The 26,655-nt window shown below is 39.8% G+C and overlaps 1 protein-coding gene across 1 annotated transcript; it reads right to left on the bottom strand.

The window, feature by feature from the left end:
• Positions 1-830: 830 nt before the first annotated feature.
• On the bottom strand, positions 831-26,134 carry LOC149002716 (purple acid phosphatase 18-like). Its single transcript, XM_089137683.1, is given in 6 exon segments — positions 831-1,224; positions 1,226-1,394; positions 2,243-2,331; positions 4,253-4,441; positions 12,436-13,104; positions 25,715-26,134. Coding segments are annotated over 6 exon segments (1,299 nt in total). The 5' UTR covers positions 25,847-26,134; the 3' UTR covers positions 831-1,173.
• Positions 26,135-26,655: the final 521 nt, after the last annotated feature.

Here is a 26,655-nt window from a genome sequence, read left to right as displayed (position 1 = left end):
GTTCAAAGCTTCTAAGCCTTCATACGATCTAGTTCTTCTTTTAAGTTTCACCTCTAGGATCAATCACTCTGCACTTCTCACTCTTCAAGGCCTCTAACTTTTCTTCCTCTTGCTGCACTTGATTCCTACTTTTTTCCCAGTAAATCAATGGACTTTTGAAGGTCCAACCTCATGTTATCAATCTCTACTCTTTCTTCTCCACTTACTGCCTTTGTTTACAGCTTCATTAAGACTCCCTTCTTTCTGCTCAAGAAATTTAAAACACTCCTCAAATCTGCTCTCTTCCAAACAATGATGTTATGTGGCCCTTTAAGGTCATGCTCCTTATTCCCCCGGATTAGTTCCTCCTCCTGATCAAGTCAATCTCAGAACCTCACTGTAATTATCTCAAAATAATAAAGATGTAATTACCTCATTGTAATTATGCTACCTGTCAGAAAGTTTTATTTTTAATGATATTTAATTTGATAAGTTGAATACAGAAATTGAAAGGGCATTTTGGTCATAAAATGAATGAACTAAGAAAAACTCGTTCGGTCATTAACAGTGCTGCATTGATTGCTCCTTTTAAATACCAGAGGGGATGCAAATGCCAAATATCAGGAAAACTATCCTCTGTTGTGTACAACACTTGCACAGTACTGTGCACATATATGCCAAATAATGAGAAAGCAAATAAACTACAAGGCTATTGTGGATTTTTCAAATTTCAAGCTTTAAAAATCAGCCTGTTATTTGGTATAAAAAGTGCACTATTGTGCACATTTCAGGATTTTTTTCCAAAATATCACTTTGAAAATTAACATAAGTAAATGTGTATTTACTCATAGTTTCTTCAGTAAATAAGCACATTATCCAAGATTGTTAATGCAGGTACCAAACTCGATGAAAAATATTCCAAGAAGTTCATCAATCAAATGGAATGTCCAAGTGGTAAAATACAGAAAGATTTAAAAAGATAGCTACAATTGCAGCTTAGAGTGCCATGAGTGGGTCATATACATATAAAAACTATTAAACCCTCCTCTTTCACTCTCTCAATAACTGATATAAAAACTAAAGAGTACCATACAACTACAATACATTCTTTCACTGCATATATCTACACTAAACACTTTCTTGTACATTGTATATATTAGCTATCCACGGAAATACCTGAAGTTGTTCCTTTTTCTAAGGTGCCATGACGATCTCCTTGAATTCAGGCCTCTTTTCCGCAAGACAAACCTGAACTGGGCAATGATGTTATCCATACTTGATCTGACCTTACAGGTTCATCATCATCATTCCTATGCCAGCTCCACGATGCATGAGTTGCATTCATGATCATAAGCTCACCATGACCAAAGCTTGCTTCACGGAATACTGACCAATCTGGCACTGGGTTTACGTAACTGTGGAAAATGGTTGATATAAGTGCAGGTTCAAAGGTTACTAGAGGCAATTTCCAAATTGGCAACTATCAAAGAAATGAAAAATTGAAAGTCCATATAGCTCAGCAAATACACAGTAATCTTATTTGATGCAAAAAGATTTGTTGAAGGTATGTTCCTCCTGAAAAGGACAATAAACTTGCCGATGTGGTTTGTAAGAACAAGGCAATGCTCATCTGAAATATCCATGAGATATAGGCATAAGCTTTAATTTAGTGAGCATTTTAACATTCCTCCTTTTTTTTTTGGGGGGGGGGGGGGGGGGAAATGAGTCAGCCTAGAAATGACCTTTTGTCATAGTTGTCAACATCTTGCTTAAGTGACCAACTTGATGTCCAGGAGCCTTGACAATTAGGGTCCCCTCAGACGCTGGGTCATCTATACATTGACAATTATATTCTGCATCCCACTCAATTTGAGAATTTCCCCAAAATAGATAAGAGTTTTAAATCCAAGGCATGGTGGCAGTAACCTCACAGTTTCAACCATTAATGCAAATCCACGACAAACGGATTCTAGCCATTACTTTTCAACTTGAGTTTCAGCACTTTCAAATTTGATGTACCAAAAGCATGTTGCAATTTACAAGCACTCACAAGAACAGCAATTGGAAACAGTAAAAATAATAAGCTGAAAGTAATTTAGGTTCACAAAAGCCATCGCAACTTGTAGCTCCTAGAATATTTTCTGACATATATTTTTAGTTTTGTATAATACCATGACAAGGTACAAAATACTGGATTTCAATTTCAAAAATCCAGAGAGAGAGAGAGAGAGAGAGAGAGAGAGAGAGAGAGAGAGAGGGATACCTCTGTGCTAAACCTTCCCTGTTTCCTCCATCACCAATAGTTATGTGGACAGTTCCGCAAGGGTCTGGTCTCCCATTGTTGACACGTTTCTGCCACCCAAAAAACCATAGATTATAAAAAGGGACTGGATTATCCAGCTAAGATCTCGATTTGAGTATAAAAGGTAATGAATCTCAATTAGCTCTATCTGTAATTACACAACACGACCTGCTCTTTAAACAGGAATCTTCACCAGACCAACTAGACTAACTGCCCTGCTGCATTTCAAAAGAAAGCTCTCTTTCTTGGAACTTAAAACCAGCATCACTGGCAGAGTAGTAAAGCCATCTGAAGAAGTCTTCTGTCTAATGTTTTTTTCTTGGATGAATAAATAATTAAATAAACGAAACAAAACATCGAACTACAAGAAGATCCAAACAGGAAGGATCAATGAGAAGAATGGAATTGGGAGTTGAGACCTCAAGCCACAACAATGAGCCTGTTCCTTAGGGAATCAACAATCGGGGGATGGGGAATATATATGATCCTAGAAGATACATTGAAGTGAATAGCGTTCCAAATCGAGTCAAGAGAACGGGATTTGGAGGTCCAATGCCTGAGAATACTCTCCCACCACAAATGGTGGACCATAGCACCAAAGACAAGCCTACCAATCCGATCACAAATAGAGGTACCTGAATAATTACTCAATACCCAAGACCAATCACTATCAAACCCAAAGGAGCGACGAGAGCGAGGCCAAATGGAGGCAAGGGCTTTTCTCCAAAGAGAACTAGAGAAAGGGCAAGAAAAGAAGAAATGCTCAACATCCTCAGTACCATCCAACAAAGGATACAGTTGGGTTCACAGGGATTTGGCGGGTGATAAGGAAAGTTTGAGTTGGGAGAGTAAGATTTAGGGCTCTCCAAAGGGTGAGGGAGTGACGGGGGATGTGACCTTTGAATCAAACGGGGGGGGGGCAACGGGGTGAGGGGGAAGGAGAACGAAACAAGTTCCAAGCAATAGATGTGGTGAAGGTTTTTGTTATGGAAGGAAGCCAAACAAGTTTATCATGAGGGGAGGGATGAAGGGGGGGGGGGAGGGAGTTCCAAACTTGTGTGAGACTATGGTGGGGGAGAGGGTTCTAGGAGCCATTAGAAATGAAAGCCGAGAGAAGGGTAGATTTGGTAATGTGGGTGTCATAGACAGTGGGGGGGGGGAGAGGGTAGAGAGAATTTCCATTGGATGCCATGGATCTAGCCATATGGAAGTAGAGGAACCGGAAGAGATAAGGGTGGTGATGGTAGGGAGGGCTTGGGGTCTGAGGAGGAGAAGCTTCCTCCAAGTCCAAGAAGGGTTTGAAGGGATGGGGACAATCCAAGAGAGAGTCGATTTGAGAAGATAATAGTGGATCCAATTAACCCAAATGGAATCTTGTTTGGAAACAATTTTCCAAATGAGTTTGAGCAAAGTTGCAAAGCTTACCTCTTGGATCCGGCAAATTCCTAGGCCCCATTCAGATTTAGGCTGACAAATGTTAGACCAATTGATGGGGCGAAGAATCGCAAGGATTCCTAGCCCTTCCAAAGATAGGCACATAAGAGAGACTCCATTGCTGACAAAATAAACTTGTGAATCAGGAAAATGCCACATCAATAAAGGTAGGAGGATTGGAGGACATACCGGATGAGCTCCACCCTACCAACAAAGGAGAGAAGCCGGATTTTCCATAATTGAAGACTCTTACGGATGTGATTCAGCATAGGGGAGCAGTGATGGAGAGTAAGCCTACCAAGGATAAGAGGAAGGCCAAGGTAGACAATAGGGCTCTTCCATAATTGAAGACTTTTCGGTCTAATGTTGACAATTAATTCAATGGTCATTATTGCACCAAGTTGCTAAAGTAGGAAGCCCTTGTAGTAAAACGATCCAAGTTTTAAATAGTTTGTGTGGACTTTTACCCACTACTCTTTCCCATTTTCAGCAAATTAAGTTTCCATTCAGAAGGCAGGCTAAAAAGCATCTACTCACCGTGCGTTCATAAGCATGTACATGGCCAGCAAGAACGATGTCCACCCCAGCAGCATAAAGCAAAGGTTCCATGGAAGCCTTCATATCATCTCCCTCCCCTTGATGAGCCGTATTGCTGTTATACCATGGAGCATGAAATAGCACTATTAGCCGGGGGGGTTTTTTCCGGCCCTCTTTTGAAAGACCCGCCTAAAAAAAAAACAAAACGGAAATTACTAAAAAAAAAAAAAAAAAAAAAAAAAAGGGGGGGGGGGGGGGGGGGTAGTTAAAAAAAAAAAAAGAAGGGAGGGGGAGGGGGGGGAGGGGGGGGAGGAAGAAGAACCTAGAAACTAGGGGACCTACAAAGTGGCTACTAGACTCTTAGAATTAACGCCTATTCTTGACAGATAGTAAAGAAAGGAATTTTTGCAGCACTTGTAATCTGATTTATCATGCATGTAAGACAGTTAAAGTAGAGAAATAAACACGATAAGTCTTACTGGTAAGCACAACTAAACAAGAATCAATAGGGAAACAAGGGGATGGGGATCTTGGCACCATAATACTAAATTGAATGCAAGACTATTAAGAAACTTAAAGAAAAATAGAACTATCCTAATCAATATCAGATTTCTAACAAGGAATTCAACAATTAACAATGTAAAGGGAGTCTTAAGAAGTTTTTGTTTTAAACAAATAATTGAGAAGTATTTTAGGAGAGATAATGTTACTGTGATCTTGGCGCAAACAGGGGTTAGAAAGCATCTAGGAACATAAATAATAGAAAGAAAAATATTTTGAAGAAGTGGGAATCCTAGGAAAGGAGAAAATAATATTCTGAAGTAATGGCGTATCCTAGGAAAGAGAGTAGGTGATAAGAGAGAGGAGAGAAAGAAAAGAAACAAAGAGAAGAAAGGAGACTAACGAAGACAACTAGACTAACAAAGAAGGAAGAAAGAAAGAAAAAGTGGGTTTGGGAAGAAGAAGAAGATGTCAAGAAAGAAACTAGGTCTTTTTTTTTAGAAAAAAAAGTCTTTGTAGAGGAGAGCAAGGAGAAGTTTTCTAGTGGGAAATAAAGGTAAAGGAGAGAGAAAACACAGAGAGAAGAAAACCAGACCGGAAAGAGAGAGAGAGAGAGAGAGAGAGAGAGAGAGAGAGAGAGCAGCCGTGAGCTTTTTCTAATTCTTTTCTTTCATTCAAATTGCCAAAAACGAATTTGATACATGGTTTAAATAAAAAAATTGATTCCTCACAACCCTACATGTTTAATTCCCAAAATAACCCCAACTTAAGTTGTATATATAACCCAAACTCAAAATAATTCAAAATTGGGCCCAAGCAGGACTCTAGGCCCAGCCCATAAAGACTCAAACATGAAATCAAAATATTTAAATAGTAAACTACTACCCAACCCACTAAGACTTAGAAAATAACATGACAAGCGCCTATGAGCAGTGTTTCTCATCGTCCATCCACATAGATCTGTCGTGGGATGATCTCTACGTGGCGGCGCCGGTAAACTCGAAACTGTTCACTAATGTCTTCATCAACTCTCCCCGACTTTGAAGAATTCACCTCCGGTGAATAAAGGCTCTGGTAGTACTCTAGCATGTCTGGGTCAAGTCGTTGTAGCTCTTCCATCGTGATCCAAGTGCTGTCGATCTCAGGATGCCCCCGCCATTTAACGAGGAATTCTTTGTAACCTCCCTCTTTTGTAGTTGTAACTCTCTCATCAAGAATCTCTTCAACTGTCTCAACTCTATTGTGAAATTTAGGCATAGGTGGTACTGAAGTAGTAGGGAGTGAAGAGGTCATACCAGCAGGGTCATCAAAAACAAAAGGAAGGGTGTTAAGGTCATCTGGATAGAAAGATGCGGTAGTAGGAGTGCATGAAGGGGACAAGGTCCTCCACATTGAAAATATTGCTGATTCCCATGTTAGTTGGTAGATTAAGAACATAGGCATTAGCTCCTATTTTCTTCAGAATCTCAAATGGTCCTGCACTACGAGCATGTAGCTTGCTCGCTTTACCTTTAGTGAAACGCTGCGGTCTGATCCTAACCATCACCATATCTCCTTCTTGAAACTCTTGCAGTCGTCGATGCACATCAGCTTTGGACTTATATTGATCATTACTCAGTGCTATTCGCTGTCTTATACTTGCATGTAAATCAGATATGTGCTGCGCAAAAGACTCGGCTGATGGGGAAGTCCTAGAGCTAGACACAACTGGAATAAGGTCTATAGGAGCCTTGGGCTGGTATCCCAGACAAACCTCAAAAGGTGACAGACCAGTGGTTCGGTTCTTAGAGCTATTATAGGCAAACTCGGCACGGGTAAGGACCCGATCCCAACCGGTAAGGTACTCTCCTATTAGGCAACGCAACAAGTTCCCTAGACTTTATTAACAACCTCGGTCGACCATCGGTTTGGGGGTGAAATGCAGAAGAGAAACGGAGTTTGGTTCCCATCATCCTCCATAGAGTCCGCCAAAAGTGACTAGTGAACTTAACATCCCTATCGGATACTATGGTATTAGGTAACCCATGGTACTTGACAACCTCATGGAAGAAGAGTTTAGCCACAATTGATGCATCGCTTGTCTTAGAACAAGGAATGAAATGAGCCATCTTTGAGAAACGGTCTACTACTACAAATACGGAATCATGACCTCTCAAAGTCCTAGGAAGGCCAAGCACAAAATCCATACTAAGGTCCCCACGGAGCATGTGGTACGAGCGGGGAGTATACAACCGGTGTGTGTTTTTGTTGCTTAGCGATCGACATGTCTTACATTGACTCACTACCCTAGCAACATCTCTTTTGAGTCTGGCAGAAAATCGGTCCTCTACTAGGCTAATTGTCTTATCTCGACCAAAGTGACCAGCAACTCCCCGATGCAATCCCAGATCGGAAATCTCAAAGTGAGGTCTTGGGAATGCATAGTTTGGTTCCTTTAAAAAGGAAACCATCTCTCAGAAGGTAATCTAAGCGGCCAATAGGAGGGTCTCCACTGAGGGAAGTGAATACCTCACTAAAATCAGGGCAAGTGGGGTATTGGCCCTTGATTCGCTCAAATCCTATAACCTCAACACTCATTGTTTGAAGTAACACATTGGCCCGACTTGTAGCATTGTTGTGGTGGAGGTATATATTAACTCGGCTTAATGCATCAGCAGCAGTATTTTCAACACCAGGTCGATGTTTGAGTACAAAGGTGTACTCTTGTAGAAATTCAACCCACTTGGCATGCCCTCGATTTAGCTTCTTTTGGGCACTCAAGTATTTTAGGGCCTGGTGATCAGAATATAACACAAATTCTTGCGGTAAAAGATAATGGCGCCAATAGCGCAAGGCTTGGACAACCGCATAGAACTCTTTGTCATAAGTGGAATAGCGTTGCTTGGCTTCGTTAAGCTTCTCACTAAAGTATGCAACAGGATGTCCTTCTTGACTAAGGACACCACCTATCCCAATGCCAGATGCATCACAATTAACCTCGAAGACTTTAGAGAAGTCCGGAAGGCGCAGGACTGGAGCCTCAGTCATCAACTTCTTAATCTCTTTAAAAGCCTTCTTAGCACTTTTAGTCCATTGAAACTCCTTCTTTTTCATGCAATCTGTGATAGGAGACATAATGGTACTAAACCGGTAGATAAACCTCCTATAAAAAGTGGCTAAGCCATGGAAGCTTCGCACCTCATGGATGTTAGTCGGTTCGGCCACTCAACAATGGCTCTCACTTTCTCGGGATCAGCGAGATACTCCCTGGGCTGACACAATAAATCCTAAGAAAATAACTTGATCACTCATGAATGTGCACTTCTTGAGATTGGCATACAACTTTTCTCGTTGAAGCACTTGGAAAACTTGACGCAAGTGATCTAAGTGGGAAGACGGGGTTTTACTATAGATGAGGATGTCATCAAAGTAAACCACTAAAAATTTGCCATTGAATGGTTGTAGCACTTGATTCATTATTCTCATAAACGTGCTAGGTGCGTTAGTTAAGCCAAAAGGCATAACTAACCATTCAAAGAGGCCATCCTTTGTCTTAAAGGCCGTCTTCCATTCATCCCAGGTTTAACTCTAATCTGGTGGTACCCGCTCTTAAGATCAATCTTGGAAAAGATTAATGAACCAACCATCATATCTAGCATGTCATCAAGCCTAGGTATGGGAAACCTATACTTAATGGTGATCTTATTAATGGCTCGGCTATCTACACACATACGAAGTACCATCCTTCTTTGGTGTGAGTAGGGCAGGTCTGCACAAGGGCTAAGACTCTCTCTAATGAATCCCTTTTGAAGCAATTCATCTACTTGCGCTTCAACTCAGCGTGTTCTTTGGGATTCATGCGATAATGGGGCAAGTTTGGCAATGAGGACCCTGGGACTAAATCAATGACGTGCTTGGACATCACGCATAGGTGGTAATTCATCTGGTAGGTCCTCGGGAAACGATTGCGAAACTCCTCTAATAAGGGTTGCACTTTTCTTGGAACATTATCAAATTTGTCCGATGTGTGATGTGTATCTGGATTACTTTGCGAGGCAACTAGAGCATAAACAACTCGATTCTTTACACTCAACTTCAAATTCTTGCTGATTTAGTATGCCAAGTGTTTTAGAGCAAGTTTGTTTGATAGTACGCCTTTATGCTCCACAACCTTAAACTCTTTTGGGGCACTAGGGGTCAATCGAATCTTTTTCCCTTTATATTCAAAGATACGGATGTTAGATTTCCCGTAGGTAGTGACATCCCTATCATATAACCATGGTCTCCCTAGAATGATGTGAGCAACATCCATCTCTAGGACATCACACACACCATCCCAACCAGCAAAATGTAAGGGAACTAAACACCTAAGGGTTACGGGGATAGTAGCGATCAACCCAAGCAACCTGACGGTTTGGGGTGAGCCTCGGTTTGAGCCCCATGGAAATAGCACTTTGAGCAACTACATTCAGCGGCTCCACTATCATGGCGACTCGGCGTTCTTACCTTGATGGCAAGTGTAGGTAATAAAAATATTAGTCCGCCGAATCATGGTATCTTTGGGTTGTGATACCATACAACGCACAACTCCAAGCTAGACCCAAACCATATCGAGATCCTCACGGATATGTCCTCATCGGTCTATGGTCTTCATACCGGGCTCCGATCATCATCCGATCTAAATCCACGGGTCTTGCCCTCCAACATAAAGGTTTCTATTGGGGCATTCCCAGCAACAGTCCAAATCTGGCATTGAAACACCGGAGCGGCCAGTCATGGGGGAATTCCTAAAATGCCTTTACCCTTGTTATCAATTGGGTGTGGGTTAACAAGGGGTCTTTGGAAATTGGTAGTGTTAGGGGTAGACCTTCGGAAACTAGATTCTCCGGGCTGAAAACTCTTCTTTTGAGGAAAAATTTCATGGACGTCTCAGTGGAGCAATCCAAAGGCTTGAGGGACATCCGCACAAGTGGGGTGCAAGTCGGACCGGATATCCGAGTTAAGTCCAGAATAAACCTAGAAAGTGTTTGCTCAACATCCTCACGAGTACGGCTTCTAATCTTAAGTCATTGAATTTGGCCATATACTCGGTCATAGTTAATTTTCCTTGCTTTAGGGTGTTCATTTCATTCAACAAGTTCAGCCTATAGGTGATAGGTAAGAACTCCCTTTAAGCCTTTCTTGCATCTCAACCCAAGTGGTCACCGGCTCAAGTCCTAGATTGTTCTCTTGGTACTCTAATTCTGTCCAAAAATCTTGGGCAGCCCCGGTAAGCAATCTTAGCAAACCTAAAGCGAACCTCTTCGACATATTATAAAAATCAAAGCACTGTCCATTTGTCTAATCCAATCTAGTAAGACTTTTGCATCATTTGGCCATCATAAGATGGGGCCTCTACCTTGACTATCCTCCTAATATCGAACCCTCATCATGGGTGTCAAGAGCATTTTCATGCTCATAGGTTGCATGATGCATAGGACCAAGATGTCCACGTGCTCCACGACCTCTACCTCACCTCTTCCATTACCGGAAATTATCCCCAGTTCATCAAGATCCTCGAGGCGGTGGTCAAAGTTTTGGAGGTCCACTTGGTAGTTTTCATTCCTAGGTCCATTGGCTTGAGTATTATGTCCATGCTGCTCTGCTGTCCCTCTATGGCTGTAAGTCGTGTTGCAAGGGTCCGAACATTACATCTATGGCTGAATGGTGGTGGCTTGGGCTGTCGTGTGCCCTTTGGTTATTTAACTCTTCTTGAGTTGTTTGAATGGCCTTTAAGATCTCTCCATTTGTTGGAGCAGCTGAGTCAATTGGTCGGGGGTCAATTGGGCACTTGATGAACCAGTCATATTGGAATATTCGTTTCCACTTCGGGTTACTACCATACACAATCCGACCTAAAGACACCTAAACTAAAACCAGCAATTCTAACAACTCGAAACCTAAAAGTCCAGCAGATCGACACTCTAAACTTGGCTCGATACCAGAATTGATGTAGGAGAAACCCTAGAAACTAGGGGACCTACAAAGTGGCTACTAGACTCTTAGAATTAACGCCTATTCTTGACGAGATAGTAAAGAAAGGAATTTTGCAGCACTTGAATCGATTTATCATGCATGTAAGACAGTTAAAGTAGAGAAATAAACACGATAAGTCTCTGGTAAGCACAACTAAACAAGAATCAATAGGAAACAAGGGGATGGGGATCTTGGCACCATAATACTAAATTGAATGCAAGACTATTAAGAAACTTAAAGAAAAATAGAACTATCCTAATCAATATCAGATTTCTAACAAGGAATTCAACAATTAACAATGTAAAGGGAGTCTTAAGAAGTTTTTGTTTTAAACAAATAATTGAGAAGTATTTTAGGAGAGATAATGTTACCTGCTGATCTTGGCGCAAAACAGGGGTTAGAAAGCATCTAGGAACATAAATAATAGAAAGAAAAATATTTTGAAGAAGTGGGAATCCTAGGAAAGGAGAAAATAATATCGAAGTAATGGCGATCCTAGGAAAGAGAGTAGGTGATAAGAGAGAGGGAGAGAAAGAAAAGAAACAAAGAGAAGGGAAAGGAGACTAAAGAAGACAACTAGACTAACAAAGAAGGAAGAAAGAAAGAAAAAAAAAACCGTGGGTTTGGGGAAGAAGAAGAAGATGTCCAAGAAAGAAACTAGGTCTTTTTTTTTTGAGAAAAAAAGAGGATCTTTGTAGAGGAGAGCAAGGAGAAGTTTTCTAGTGGGAAATAAAGGTGAAAGGAGGAGAGAAAACTTACCCGGAGAGAGAAGAGAAAACCAGCACCGGAGAGAGAGAGAGAGAGAGAGAGAGAGAGAGAGAGAGAGAGAGAGAGAGAGCAGCCGTGAGCTTTTTCTAATTCTTTTCTTCATTCAAATTGCCAAAAACGAATTTGATACATGGTTTAAATAAAAAAATTGATTCCTCACAACCCTACATGTTTAATTCCCAAAATAACCCCAACAAGTTGTATATATAACCCAAACTCAAAATAATTCAAAATTGGGCCCAAACAGACTCAGGCCCAGCCCATAAAGACTCAAACATGAAATCAAAATATTTAAATAGTAAACTACTACCCAACCCACTAAGACTTAGAAAATAACAGACAAACCGCCATGAGCAGTGTTTCTCATCGCCATCCACATAGATGCTGTCGTGGGATGATCTCTCGTCGGCGTGCCGTAAACTCGAAACTGTTCACTAATGTCTTCATACATGGTTTTTATATATTTTTCGAAAAAGAAAGGGCAGAGTTTTTTAGAGAAGAGGGGGCGGGGGTGCAAGGAAAAAGGGGGGAAGGGGGGGCTCTGTGGGGGTGATTACTCCATCTACACAATAAACAACTAAAACAACTTTTTTTTTTTTTTTTTTTGAGTAATTTGTAGAAGAAAAGGCGTTGGGTGGGGGGGAGACGCTCGGGGGGGGGGGGGGGAGGTATAAATATTTTTATGCGGGGGGGGGGGGGGTTGTGGGGGGGGGGGTCATGTAACTGTTTTTATTTTGTTTACTGTAAGTCCATACGTCCTTGAGATTTTTTCCTTAACTGAAGAAACATTTTAGAGGGCTTAGTCTTCGATTAAAGAATTTAACAGTTTGGATTGAATCAACTCTGTCAGAACCATCAACCACAATGTCTGAAGTAAGGGAAGCAAAGCCTAGAGGGATTTAGGAGTGGAATGAGCTTACCTTCAGCCAACTATATTGATCAGAGTATTGGTCATAATCTGCATAAGATCCAAGCATGATAACATGAACCCCTGCAACTTCAAAAGAATAATAAAGATTTGAACTAGATCCACTCTCTTCAAATGGCATCTTCCATCTGGCATTATAAGATTCAAACCCTGCCTTAAAGATTGGTATATTCTCTTCTTCATGGTTTCCTTCAGTTACCATCCATGGCCTTTCACTTGCAAGGGGTTGCACCAACTGACCAAACGTGTCCCATTTGTGCTGCATGTAATCTGCATAAGATAGGTCCCCAGGAAGCAGATATATGTCATGGTTACACCGGCTAACATGATCAAGAGTTGATACAGTCCAGCCTGTTTGACCAAGGTCTCCTCCCACTGCAAAAGTAACAGGGAACTTGGAAGGAGGAGTCTTAAGCTTGAACTCAGGACCCTCTCCTCCACACCTGTAAAAGTAAACTGTATCATCTTCCAAAGGCCCAATGACAGCGTGGTGAATCTTTCCGGAGCTATAGAACAAATAGCTGTATGATGTGGTTTCTCCCTGAGATAAGTCTGTATATTTTCCAGGTGATATTCCATATTCAACAAAAGAAGGTGACGATGCATCATCAGTGATCCATGTGACGCGCATGTGTTTTTCTCCTGCCAAGGATATGTGAACCTGCAAGAAACAATCTATTATGTGACTAAAATTGAATCAAATTAAACCACAATATGAAGACAGAAACAATTAAGAACCATAAGAGATGAATGACCAATAATCTGTATACTATGCAAACATATGATCATACAAAAGTAGACACTGCTTTCACAATTTCTGAAGTAAATAAGATCCATTCCACATCCAAATGGAAGAAAATAATAGATAGGCAGAGGTTACATAGGCAGTCTAGGAGTGAATTGAAGGAAAGGCACCGTTTACACCACTGTTTGTCAATTCTGACAAAGAATAATCAAGATTTGCTTCCAGTGATTGACTGATAGTGTATGACTGAAATAACAGTCAATCATTGACAAACTATGGGTGACAGATTCATAAACAGTCAATAGACAGATGAATGGCCAAATGGACAATAGAAGGTCACTATATGTTACGTGACCGAGAAAAAGTTGTAGCTGATGATCTATGAATAACCAACTAAACAATCAACAAATAAGGTGGTTCCAAAAATGCCTAGGAGCTGCCAAGGGAATTTGAATTTTAAATAAGGTTGATGGTACGGAATAGTCATAGCAAAAGGATGAGTCGGTTGGTTGAATGAAGAAAAATTTTAAAAACTGCAGTAGTTGGGACTCTGGATAAAGGTGTGGTTTGAAAAATAAAATTTCAAATTTAATTGATAACTAAATTCAACTGTCAAGGACTTCTAAAGGATGAAAGGTCAGAAACTGCAGTAGTACCAAAAATTTAAAAGGCTTACTAAACTCAACTGTTAATGACTTTTATAAAAGGCTGATAAGATGAAGACTTAGCACAAGCAAAAGTCAAAACTGATAGGATGGCACCTCATCTTCCATGTGCACAAGGAAAGAATTTGAATTTGAATTCAGGAGACATGGATTAACGCACGCATAGAAATTTAATTTAATTAATTTTGCATGCCATAGTATATGGATTTGAATTTAAATTATTTATATGTGTACATTGATCCAATGTCTCTTGAATTCAAATTCAAATTCTTTCCATGGGTGCGTCGAAAATGAGGTGCCATCATCAAAAACACATTGATAAGCCCTTTACTAACTAAGGTATACACCTGCAACAAGTGGAAGGGTGTTAAGTGAATGCATAATCTCATTATGAGATTATAAATCTTGTATTTATAGAATGTAAACAACCGTTACAATATGAGAAAATATTACTTGATATACATACCAATACCCTCCCGCAGTTAAGGGCCTTCAAGAACCTTGAGTTTGGAGCGGAGACACCAAACGAGCGGATAGAGCTTTCAGAGGACATCAGCAAGCTGGCAGAGAGAGACATAGCGAACGCAAAGACTTGCTTTGCAACTTGCACGAACAAAGGAAAATCAACCCAATATGCTTTGTGCGAGCATGAAAGCGGGTTGTTGACAAATAGGTTGCACCAATATTACACACCATAAAATTGGAGGAGAAACTGAGAAACCCCAATCCCCAAGAAGAGACCGATCCAAGTAAGCCGGTGAGCAAGAGCCAAAGCTCGGATCACCGACAGAACGAGCAACGAGCGCCTAGATTGCCGAAACCGATTGGAGCCCAAGAAAATAAGATAACCACTGCGATTTGGCAACGGGCAACCAGCCCAATCAACACGGAATAAGCCGCAAAGTGGTAGAAGAAGATGGCGTGAGATGAAGACCAAACAAAATAGTACCCTTCAAGAACGGAACAATCTTTAAGAGCAACCCAATGAACCTCGAGGAGATGCCAAAAATTGACAAGCTTATTCACCGCATATGATAAATCGGGACGAGTAATGGTGACATATTGTAGGCCACCAACAAACTCCGATATAGTGTGGGATCAGCCGGTGGTTTGTCCGAGACACCGATAAGTGAAGAGAGGAGGACATCGGGGTAGAAATAGGCTCACATCCAATAAGCCAGCTCGATCCGGAAGAGTAGTGATATATTTTTGTTGGGACAAAGAATCCCAGTTTGAGAGGAATGAGCTCAACTCCCAAAAATACCGAGCGGGGCCAAGTCTTTGAGAGCAAACCGGAAGACAAAGTGGAGAAGAAAGCATCAATAGTATGCGAGGAAGGCCCAGGATAAGTATATCACAACATAAACAAGGACATACAATGGCGTGTAGGATGATGCCGAATGAACAAAGAAGAATCAGTTTTAGAACCTTCAAAGCCATGTTGGATAAGAAAAGTACTAAGCCGCTGAAACCATGCCCCGGGCGCGTTTGAGACCATAGAGAGATTTCGTAGTTTGCAAACATATGTAGGATAGCGGGAGTCCACATACCCGGCGGCGATGCATATAGACTTCTTCAGTGAGTGTACCATTTAGAAAAGCATTGTTGACATCAAGCTGTCGAAGAGGCCATTTGGAAGAGACAGACAAGGCAAGAACAATGCGAATGGTAGTGGGCTTGACGACAAGACTGAAAGTTTCATCATAGTCCAACCCATATTCCTATGTATAACCCTTAGCCACTAGACGAGCCTTATGACGTCTATGGTCCCACAGCCTTACGTTTGACACGATAAAGCCACTACACCCGATCAAGCGACGATCTAATGGTGGAGGGGTAAGAACCCAAGTGTGATTGGATAAAAGAGCATTAAACTCAGCATCCATGGCATTGCGCCAGACAAGGGATTTGGAGGCTTGACCATAACAAGTGGGTTCTTCCTCAGAAGAGATATGAGTAAGAAGAGCTATGGGTACAGGGTACCGAGAAGCATAGTAACTCTTAGGGACTTTGAGACGGCGGGTCCCATCCATAGAACGAGTCACCATAGGGTGATTGGAAGTCACATTAGTATGAGAACTAATAGGCCTAGACAAAGAACTTGTAGCTAATCCATTTGAAGGAAAAACATCATTAACAGAAAAAGTCCTTGTTGAATATTCAGTTACAGTCCCTGTATTATTTACATCTTGAGGACCAAAAGGAGAAGGCCCATTAGCAAAATCAATAAGAGTTGTATCAAGCCCATCAGAAAATGCATCAGTAAGAGGTCCAGTTGTGTTCTCTGCAGGACACGGGAGTGGCTGATAAACCAGCCCAGCTGAAGAATTTGAAGGAGCCAAAAGAGAATCACAAACTGCATTTACATCTTCATATTTTTCTGATATAGGACCCAAAACAGCTTCATATTTTTCTGATATAGGACCCAAAACAGCTTCATAATTTTCTGATATAGGACCCAAAACAGCCTCATAATTCTCTGATATAGGACCCAAAACAGCCTCATAATTCTCTGATATAGGACCCGAAGCAGCCTCAAAAGGTGCAGGAACAGCAACAGCTGAATGTGAGAAGTCCTCTTGGTGTAAACTAGAATCAGGAACTGCAGAATGTGCAGGAGCTGCAGAATTTTCAGGGACAGCACTCTTTGAAACATTGCTCAGAAAATGTGATTCAAGAACAGGAGCTACTGAATGGTCTTGCATAACACTGGGTGCAGGTGCTGGTGCTTCAGACAGCTCTCTCAGTATATGTGATGCAGTAACAGAAGAATGTGTATTCTCAGGTGAAGATTGAACAGCAGATGAACCAGTATGAGAAGCTGATTTGAAAAATGTATGTGCAGATGATGAAGGACAAGAAACATATAAAGGAGATTGGGATAAGGAAGAAGGGGAAACAGTAGAAGGCTTTGAATGAAATGGAAAAGAAGATTCATCAAATATAACATGACGAGAAATGACAACCTTTCCCGTAGCTAAAGACAAACATTTATACCCATGATGTTTAGGGCTGTAGCCAATGAAAACAGAGGCAGAAGACCTGAAATCTAGTTTGTGTTTGTGAAAAGGTCTTAAGAATGGAAAACAACTACAGCCAAACACTTTAAGAAATGTATAGTCAAGATGGCGATTAAAAAGCTTATGAAAAGGAGTGTCAGAAGCTAAAACAGTAGTAGAGAAGGCAGCAGTAGAGAAGGCCTCAGACCAAAACTTTAATGGTAAACCAGAATGTGCAAGTAAAGAAAGGCCCATTTCCACAATATGACGATGTTTACGTTCGACCCGGCCATTTTGTTCAGAGGTGTGAGGACATAAAAGGCGATAAAGTATACCACAAGATTGCAAAAAGGTAGTAAAACTGCGAAATTCCCCTCCCCAGTCAGATTGAAAACTCTTAAGAGAACAAGAAAATTGATTTTCAGCTAGAGCTTTAAAAATTTGAAAAACCTGAAGAGCATCAGACTTTTTAGTAATGGTGTATAACCATGTAAAACGGGTAAAATCATCCACAAATGAAACATAATAACGATGGCCTTCAGTGGAAAGAACAGTGGAAGGCCCCCACAAGTCAGAATAGACAAATTGAAGAGGGGCTGTAGTAGTAGTAGAACAAGATTTAAAAGGTAACCTATGAGATTTACCAAGCTGACAGGAAGAGCAAACAGAAGAAGAAAAAGAACCAAAAGAAGGAAGATGAAAGGTATGTATTATACGGTTGACAACAGGAAAACTAGCATGACCTAGCCTAAAATGCCAAACATCGGAGTAACACATGTACTAGAGAAAGCTTAAAGAAGTATATCAACGTCACGAAGTGTGTAAACACCATTATCAGCAGGACCCTCGAGAAGGACCTGGCCCAGCACCGATCCTTAATAACAAAACCACAAGCATCAAATTGAAGCACAACATCATTATCACAAGCAAAACGATGCACGAGATAATAAATTGTGAGCAACGAGAGGCACATGTAGAACATTAGCAAGATGAAAAACGCCATTCACAGAGAAGGAAGAAGAACCAATGAGATATGTCAGACCTGAACCATCGCCAAGACGAACAAATCAGCACCAAGATACTCGATAGGTGAACTAAGAGCACCCAAACGAGGTTAGTGATGAGAGGCTCCAATCGGGTATCCAATGCATATTCCACGATTCGAGCAACATTAGCCCTGAGAGAAGGGAGCAAACCAGGCATATCGTGAAGATGAAAACAAGTTTCGCAAGACCCGATCGATCACAGATCGTAAAACAAAGAAGCAACCATGGCCCTCCAGACGACCACCAAAACGCCTAAAAACGAGGATTACTACCACGAGAAAAAGAACCACCACGATGAAGCCCCCACGAGATGTAGAGCCACTGACAGAATATTAGTGGGATCTGAACGCAGAGGATAACCGAAGTTCTCACATAAAGAAGACCATAAAGATCCGAAATCTTGATTGGAGAGTCTCAGTCGACAGATGTCACGAAGGCCGATATTGAGCAATCCTCCAAGAAATACAACACCATATCCAATCAGTCGGGGGATGCAAGAGCTAGGGCATCAACAAGCTGATGAGTAAGAACGCCAAGAGTCGAACCCTCCACGATGGAGGCAAACGAACGCAAACGCGAGAAGATGAAGCAAAAGCAAAGGAGAGCGCAGCCCAAACCTCACAAGGTGCAAGACCACAACGGGAATAACCGATTCGTGAGCGGAGAGAATCCACAGAAGAGTTTGATCGATACCCCAAAAACGGGACGAGGGGAAGCCACTCGATGTAAGAATGGAGGAGGCATGAGTTGGTACCACGAGAGCCCCATCAATCCAACGAACAGAGGAAGGAACCACTTTGCCAAACAAGATAATTTCAGAGGTTAAGCGAATCGAGAAAGTGATGAATGTTCGAGAATCCAGAAGAAGAACACGACGGAAGGAGATTCCATGGAGCAGAAAACGAGAACGGAAGCCAGAAGAGCGAAACTCAAGAACCGTAGAAAATATCAAGAAAGGAGGAGAGAGAAAAGAGCCGGGAGAAAAAGAAAAGGAATTAAAATCTCAGGAGCGAACCTTCGGGAATGATACCATGTTAAGTGAATGCATAATCTCATTATGAGATTATAAATCTTGTATTTATAGAATGTAAATAACCGTTACAATATGAGAAAATATTACTTGATATACTATACTCTAATAAAGGGCAATAGTGATCAAGTCCAGCTGTGTCTGTGTCTGTTGGGGGACATCAGCAAGTGAGAGGACAGACGGCAGCTTAGCATTGGTGAACCTCCTCAACCTTGCAAAGTACAGATGACGGGTACTTTTCAGAGGTTGTGGCTCATGTTGAAAGGGATTTAGTTAGGAGCTACGGGGGAATATTTGGAGGGAAGAGAGGAAGGCAGAAGGGGAGGAAGAATTGAGTAAGGAAGAGCAGCAGTGCTGCTAGGGAGAGTTCTACTCTCAAGTAAGGTGTAGGTTCTGGTAATTTCATAGCTGAATCGATGTATTGAGGTATTGATCTAATGAACTGAAATGAGTAGGGTTGCTCCATTGTTATCTTTGAATCAATTAACTGATGAATTAATAGATGGATGAATGAATCAGTTCTTTCTCTGTTCTGTTGTCTACTGCATGACTGTGTTGTCTGTGAGATCTTGAATGATTCAGCAGAGTTAAGGTAAAGGGTTCTATCACACGCCAACACTCTACAGAGTCCTTATCTTTTTCTTATCTTCATCTCGTCCCTTATCCCTTTGGATGATGGACATTTTATTCTTTTAATTTTTTCTTTTCCTCTCTGTATGTTATGCTGAAGACAGATTCAGCATTTTTCCTTTCTTCTGGCTCATATTTTGGAAGGCAGAAATCAGAACAATCAAGTTACAAGCCCAGAGATTCATAATCATTGAACCATGCAGGCTTTAGAAAATTCAGGCAGCTTGGAGTATGAGTTCGATCACATAGGCCTCAACAGAAATGGTGGACAAATCATATGTTTCTTCCTTATTTTGCTGCAATTCTATACTGATAATGGTCCCAGGATTATAATGCATCTGTGACCCATGTTTCAGAAGGTAGCCACCATGCTAAAAGAAAAGAGGGAAGCTGATCAACAGACTTAGTAAATAAATGTCAATCAGTTTTTATGCTTTTTCTTTGCAATAAAGTTGGTACTTTTGAAAGTCCTTTGTTTCCTAAGGCACCAGGAATATCCTAGTCAGATAAAGTTGGTCAATCCAACTTTTGAGTCACTGGGACTTTGGCATGCCCACATAAGATCAATTCGGTCATTTTGTGACCAATCAGTTCAATCAACAATGATAACCACAAATCAGTCAAGTTTTAAGTGTTTCGTTGCCAAAGTTTTGGAGAAACAACCACCTAGTTCAGTGACATCGCAGGAAAGATGAGGCTGAAATTTTGTCATCAAGTAGAAACCAAGAGGATGGAAGGGACAATATGTGATGCCTGGAAGCACATAACAAGGTATAATAGTATGATCACACTCAAGTCCGAAATCTGACATGCGATCTTCTTGCATGGCAGCTACCTTCTAAAACCGAAGTCAAAAGAACAAGAAATGCTCCTTAAGACATGGGCCAAGATGCATTATAGTGTCGGGATTGTCTTCAGCATAGGATTGCAAGCAAAGGAAGAAGAAATACGTTTTGTCCACCATTCCTATGATCAAACTCGTCCAGTAGGATGACCAGATTCACTAAAGCCTTTATGTTTATGATAATCATAAACTGATGGGCCTGCAACTTGATGGGGGTAGCGGCTAACTTCTGAGAGACAAATCTGAAAATGGGAAAAATACTCCTTGAAACACAGGCAAGGATGCATTGTTATGCTAAGATTGCCTTCAAAAACATGTTGAAATTGTCTTCACCATAAGATTAAAAAAGAAAAATATTATAAGGATAAAGTCTCCATTATCTAAGGGGATGAGGGATAAAATGAAAAGAAGATAAGAGACTCTTTGTATAGTTTTCATGTGGTTTTTTACTTTGTGGGCATCCAAATATCTCCATCTTACCATCCTTCCATAGAAGCCATTGGAAGTTAATATCCTTTCTTTTTATTCTATTCTGTCCCTTATTAGAGAGTTACAAGAAACTAATAAATAGATAGAGTTACATGGGCAGTCTAGGACTGAATTCAAGGATAGGGACTGTTTACACCTTTTTTGTTAGTTGAGACAAAAAAAAAACTAATCAAGAGTTGCTTCCAATGATTCACCAATAGTGAATATCTCAAATAGTGGTGAACAGTTGACAAACTATGGGTGACTGATTCATAACGGTCAACAAGCAGTCAATGAATGGCCAATGACCAATAAAAGGTCACTGTATATTACATGACCAAGAACAGTTATAGCTGATAATTTGAGTCTAGATCCTCCACCCACACGGATTGGAATGTGGAAGCTTGCCAAGTGTAAATTTTAAAAACAAGATCCTTGTATTAAGCAAATCAGCATAAATAAATTTAACCTCATTAAAAAACAATTAACATCTCATCCTTTGCTGACAAATAGTTTATTGTTAAATATCATTCTAACTTAATTAAACCACCCACCATCCCATAAAATTAGCAATTGTATATTCTCTCTCCTCTTAAATTCTCTCTCCCCCAAGATTCACGAACTACTCTCTCTTCAACCCTAAACCCTATGATCCCGAAAACCCTAAAACGACACCCTAAACCTCGGCTTTCAACCCTAAACCCTATAAATTCTAAACCCGAAAAACCTAAATGCTTTGATGGTTTAGGGTTTAGGGTTTAAGGTTTAAGGTTCAGGGTTGGAAACACAGAGAGAGAGAGAGTAGTTCGTTTGTCTTGGGAGAGAGAATATTTGGAAGGAGAGACAATACACACGTGCTAATTTTATGGGATGGTGGTTGGTTCAATTAAGTTAATATGATATTTAAAAATAAAACCATTTATTTGTTTACAAAGGATAAGTGATAAACTACAAGAAAGTCGTTGGAGGTTACATGACCAAATTCAATAGAGGCCTATCAATGCCCCTGCTCAAAGAAGTGATATACTCCAGATTGAAGGAATTGGAAGAGCCAGGGGAAAACCTAAAATAACCTTAAGAGAAATGGTGAGAAAGGATATGTATAGCTTAGACCTTGTATCTAGCATGGCTTCAAATAGAGTTGATTTGAAGGCAAGAATCCATGTAGCTAACCCATTTCGTTGGGACAAGGCTGCTTCTTCTTCTTGTTGTTGTTGTATTTATTTAAAAAGGATGGGATGTAATGGGGGTTCAGTGGGGTTAAATTTGAGTATGCTAATTTGCTTAAAACAAGGATCTTGTTTTTAAATTTACACTTGGCAAGCATCCACCCATGTGGTTTGGAATTTACTCCAATCCATATGGGTGGAGGATCCGGACTCAATAATTTATGAATGACCAACTAAACAATTGACAAGTAAGGTAGTTCTAAAATACCTAGCAGCTGCCTAATAACTGGAATTGCCAAGAAAACTTGAATTTTAAATCAAGTTGATGGTACACAATAGTCATAGCAAAAGGATGAGTGGGTTGAATGAGGAAAATTTTTAAAAACCGCAGCAATTGGGAGCCTGGATAAAGATGTGATTTGAAAAAAATGAAATTTAAAATTCAAATGACAAGTAAAGTCAACTACCAAGGACTTCTAAGGGAGGAAATTAGAAACTGCAGTAGCATAAAAAATTAGAAGATAACTGACTTCAACGGCTAATGACATCTATAAAAGGATGATAGGATGACTTTAGCATAGGCAAAAAATCAAAGCTGATAAGATGACGCCTCATCTTCCATGTGACATGGTAAGAATTTGAATTTGAATTCAAGCACAGATGGAAATAACTTGAATTTGTATTCAATAGACATGGATTAACGCACACATGGAAAGAATATGGATTCAAATCCATATAACTGTGGCATGTAAAAATTATGCAAATATTTCCTACTGAGTGGATTATTTCATTCCCAAAATTCGTAAGTACATAATAGGTAACACCTCTTGTAAAACCCTCCTTGAGGATAATGTATAGTTAAGGTAATGAAAACATTTCATTTTATACTTAATATAATTTTTACATACCATAGTTATATGTATTTGAATTCAAATTCTTTCTGTTTGGGTTAATCCATGTTTCTTGAATTCAAATTCAAATTATTTCCATGTGTGCTTGAATTCAAATTTTTTTCCATGTGCACGTAGAAGCTGAGGTGTCATCTTGTCAAAAAACACAAAAACTCTCTACTAGAGTCCCTATCTTTTTCTTATCTTCATCTTGTCCCTTATCCCTTTGGATAATGGGCACTTTGTCCTTTTAACTCCCTCCCCCCCCCCCCCCCCCCCTTCTTTATATGTTATGTTGAAGACAAATTCAAATTCAAATACTTTTCGTGTGGGTTAATCCATGTTTCTTGAATTCAAATTCAAATTATTTCCATGTGTGCTTGAATTCAATTTTTTCCAAGTGCAAGTAGAAGCTGAGGCGTCATCTTGTAAAAAAACACAAACTCTCTACTAGAGTCCCTATCTTTTTCTTTTATCTTCATCTTGTCCCTTATCCCTTTGGATAATGGACATTTGTCCTTTTAATTCCCCCCCCTTTATATGTTGTGTTGAAGACAAATTCAAATTCAAATACTTTTTGTGTGGGTTAATCCATGTTTCTTGAATTCAAATTCAAATGATTTCCATGTGTGCTTGAATTCCAATTTTTTCCATGAGCACGTAGAAGCTGAGGCGTCATCTTGTCAAAAAACACAACAACTCTCTACTAGAGTCCCTATCTTTTTCTTATCTTCATCTTGTCCCTTATCCCTTTGGATAATGGACACTTTGTCCTTTTAATCCTCCCCCCCCCCCCCCTCTTTATATGTTATGTTGAAGATAAATTCAACATTTTTCCTGTCTTTTGGCCCATGTTTCAAAAGGCAACAATCAACACCATCAAGTTACAAACCCACAATTCATGGTCATTAAACCATGTAGGCTTTAGCAAATTCGGTCAACATTTGCCTCAATGGAAATGGTGGATGAATCATATGTTTCTTCCTTATTTTTATACAATTCTATAATAAAAACAATCCCAATATTATAATGCATCCTTGACCCATGTTTCAGAAGGTAGCTACCAAGCTAAAAGAAAAGAAGGAAGATCAATAGATTTGGTGAATAAATGTTAATCAGTTCTTATATTCCTTCTTGGTAATAAAATTTGTACTATTGGAGGTCCTTAGTTAAAGGCACTACAAATATTCAATCGTATAAAATTGGTCATCCAACTTTTGAGTCACTGGGACTTTGGCATGTCCACGCAAGATCAACTTGGTCATCTGGTGACCAATTAGCTAGATCAACAATGACCAATCATATTGGTCAAAAGCTAAATTTTGCGGAAACATTTTTTGGCACATTAACAAAAATCAGTCAGACTTTTAGTGTTTCGTTGCCAAAGTTTTGGAGAAACAAGCACCTAGTTTAGTGAGATGGCAGGTCAGATAAGGCTGAATTTTGTGGCCAACTAGACCCCAAGAGGGTGGAAGGGACGATGTGCAATGCATGGAAGCACATCACAAGGTATAATAGTAGAATTGAACTCAAGTCAAAATCTCACATCATTTCTTGCATGGTGGCTACCTTCTAAAACCTAGGTGAAAAGAACAAGAAACACTCTTTGAGACATGGGAGAAAGATGCATTATAGTGTCAGGATTGTCTTCAACATAGGATTAGAAGAAAAAAAAGGAAGAAATATGATTTGCCCACCATTTCAATGATCGAAACTCGTCAACTAGGTTAATTAAATTCACTAAAGCCTTCATGGTTATGATGATGATGAACTGATGGGCCTACAATTTGATGGTGGCAGTGGCTGCTTATCGAGACACGGGTCTATAAATGGAAAAGATGCTCCTTGATTGCCTTCACCATAAGATATAGAAAAAATTAAAAGGTTAGTCTCCATCATCCAATGGGTTCAGGGACAAAATGGAAAAACGATTGACTCTTTGTACTGGTTTGACTTTGTAAGTGTCCAAAAATCTCCATCTTACCATCCTTTAATATAAGCCATTGGCAATTAAAATCAGTTTGAATTTTAAAATTTTAAAATTCAAACCTCGTCTTTACCAAACTTCCTACTGCTGCTTTCTAAATTATTCTTCCTTTAAGAGTCCCTAATAGTTGAATTCAGTTGTTATTTGAATTTCTAATTTCAAAATTCAAACCACATCTTTATCCAAACTCCCAACCCCTGCAGTTTTCAAATATTCCATTCCTTAGCCAATTGACTCATCCCTTTGCTCCAACCCTTCTACACTGTCAGGCCTTCAGCCTTATTTAAAATTCAAATCCTCTTGGCAGTTCTTAGGTAATTATCGAACCACTTTATTGCTGATCATTTAGTTGATCATGTACAGCTTATCAACTACTGAGGCGTTCACTGCCTGTTTCTTTTGGTCATACACTCTCTGATCAATCCTGATCAGTTTTTGTCATAACTGACAAAGGAGTGTAAACAAAAGCCAAAAGAAAATCCACAGAATAGTATACCATTTACTACTCATATTTGAGCAAATCAAATTCATTTATAACTGAAATACATTGACAGGGACTAACTGTTTCGAACATTCTGGTTACGTTAGTGCTAATCTGATGTTCTTAAATTGGTGGAATAAAAGCAATTTCTTTTTTTTACTTTTGAAGTAAGCTAATTACTCAAAGATCCACGAGACATGCTATACAACCAGATCAAGATTCGACCACAGGAATACTTAGGAGAAATAAAAAATAAAAATAAAAAAAAATAAAAAAAAGAATTAAAGGTTTGCGAGGCAGAATGGAGAAAAATTTACCTGCTGAGGAAGAGATGAATGCTTCTTATTCCATGGAAACTCTATGTTTTTCCGAGGCTTTGGCCGCACATAGTCCGCCGTCGCAGTTGCAGCAATCAACAAAACCATTGCCATTATCAACCTCCGATCCATGGCGGATCAACAAACCAAAATCCTTCTGTTAATCTAGCAAAATTTGCAGATCTTCTCTCCAAACCAAAGCTTCGATACTCTGTTTTAATCGCCAACAGGTTTACTTCTCTGTTACTGCTGCTACTCGTGTGAGGTGCCCAAACCAACGCTTCGATACTGTGTTTTAATTCACGGGCTTTCTAGTTGTTGAAAATCCACAAAAAGACAGCGTGTACTGTTTAATCAATGATTTGTCATTTCTAGAGCCGTGATTCCTTCCGTGATGCCTTCCGGCGGAAATGGCCAAACACGAAGGAATCAATGATTCAAGGACCTGACGGCCCCACCATTTCTATGGACAACAATGTATACCTGTAAATGAATAGCCAAAACCCCCCCTGAAATCGCGCTCTTTTTTTTGTTTAAGGTTGTCAATTTTTTTCTTGAAAAAATTTCCTTCCCCCCCCCTTAATTTTTTTTATTTTTTTTTAAAAAAAAAATCCATTGTCTCCATATGTCAAATGAGCGGGTCATATAAATGGGTCGGATCGGGTCAAATAATAGCATTTATAGTCTATTTCTACTTTTGAGTTTTTGGCACAATGGCATTTATTGTCCTATCCAATTATCCTTGGACAAATTTAAGTAATATTTTTTTAGTCTTTAAATTGGTCTACGTTGATTCAATTTTTTGAGCAAATAAATTTTTTATATGAACATTAGTAATTTTGTTATGAAAAACCTTTAATCCCACCCCCAAAGTTATCCCTAAGTTATTTAATTTGTGAACCGAACCTCCTATTATTACTTAGGTTTTATTTAGTTTTATT

Source organism: Hakea prostrata, chromosome 10, assembly GCF_041222555.1.
Source record: "Hakea prostrata isolate BN-2017 chromosome 10, UWA_Hpros_2, whole genome shotgun sequence".
Classification (NCBI taxonomy): domain Eukaryota; kingdom Viridiplantae; phylum Streptophyta; class Magnoliopsida; order Proteales; family Proteaceae; genus Hakea; species Hakea prostrata.
The sequence above is the reverse complement of the archived record's forward strand: the minus strand, read 5'-3'. Positions and strand labels throughout refer to the sequence as shown.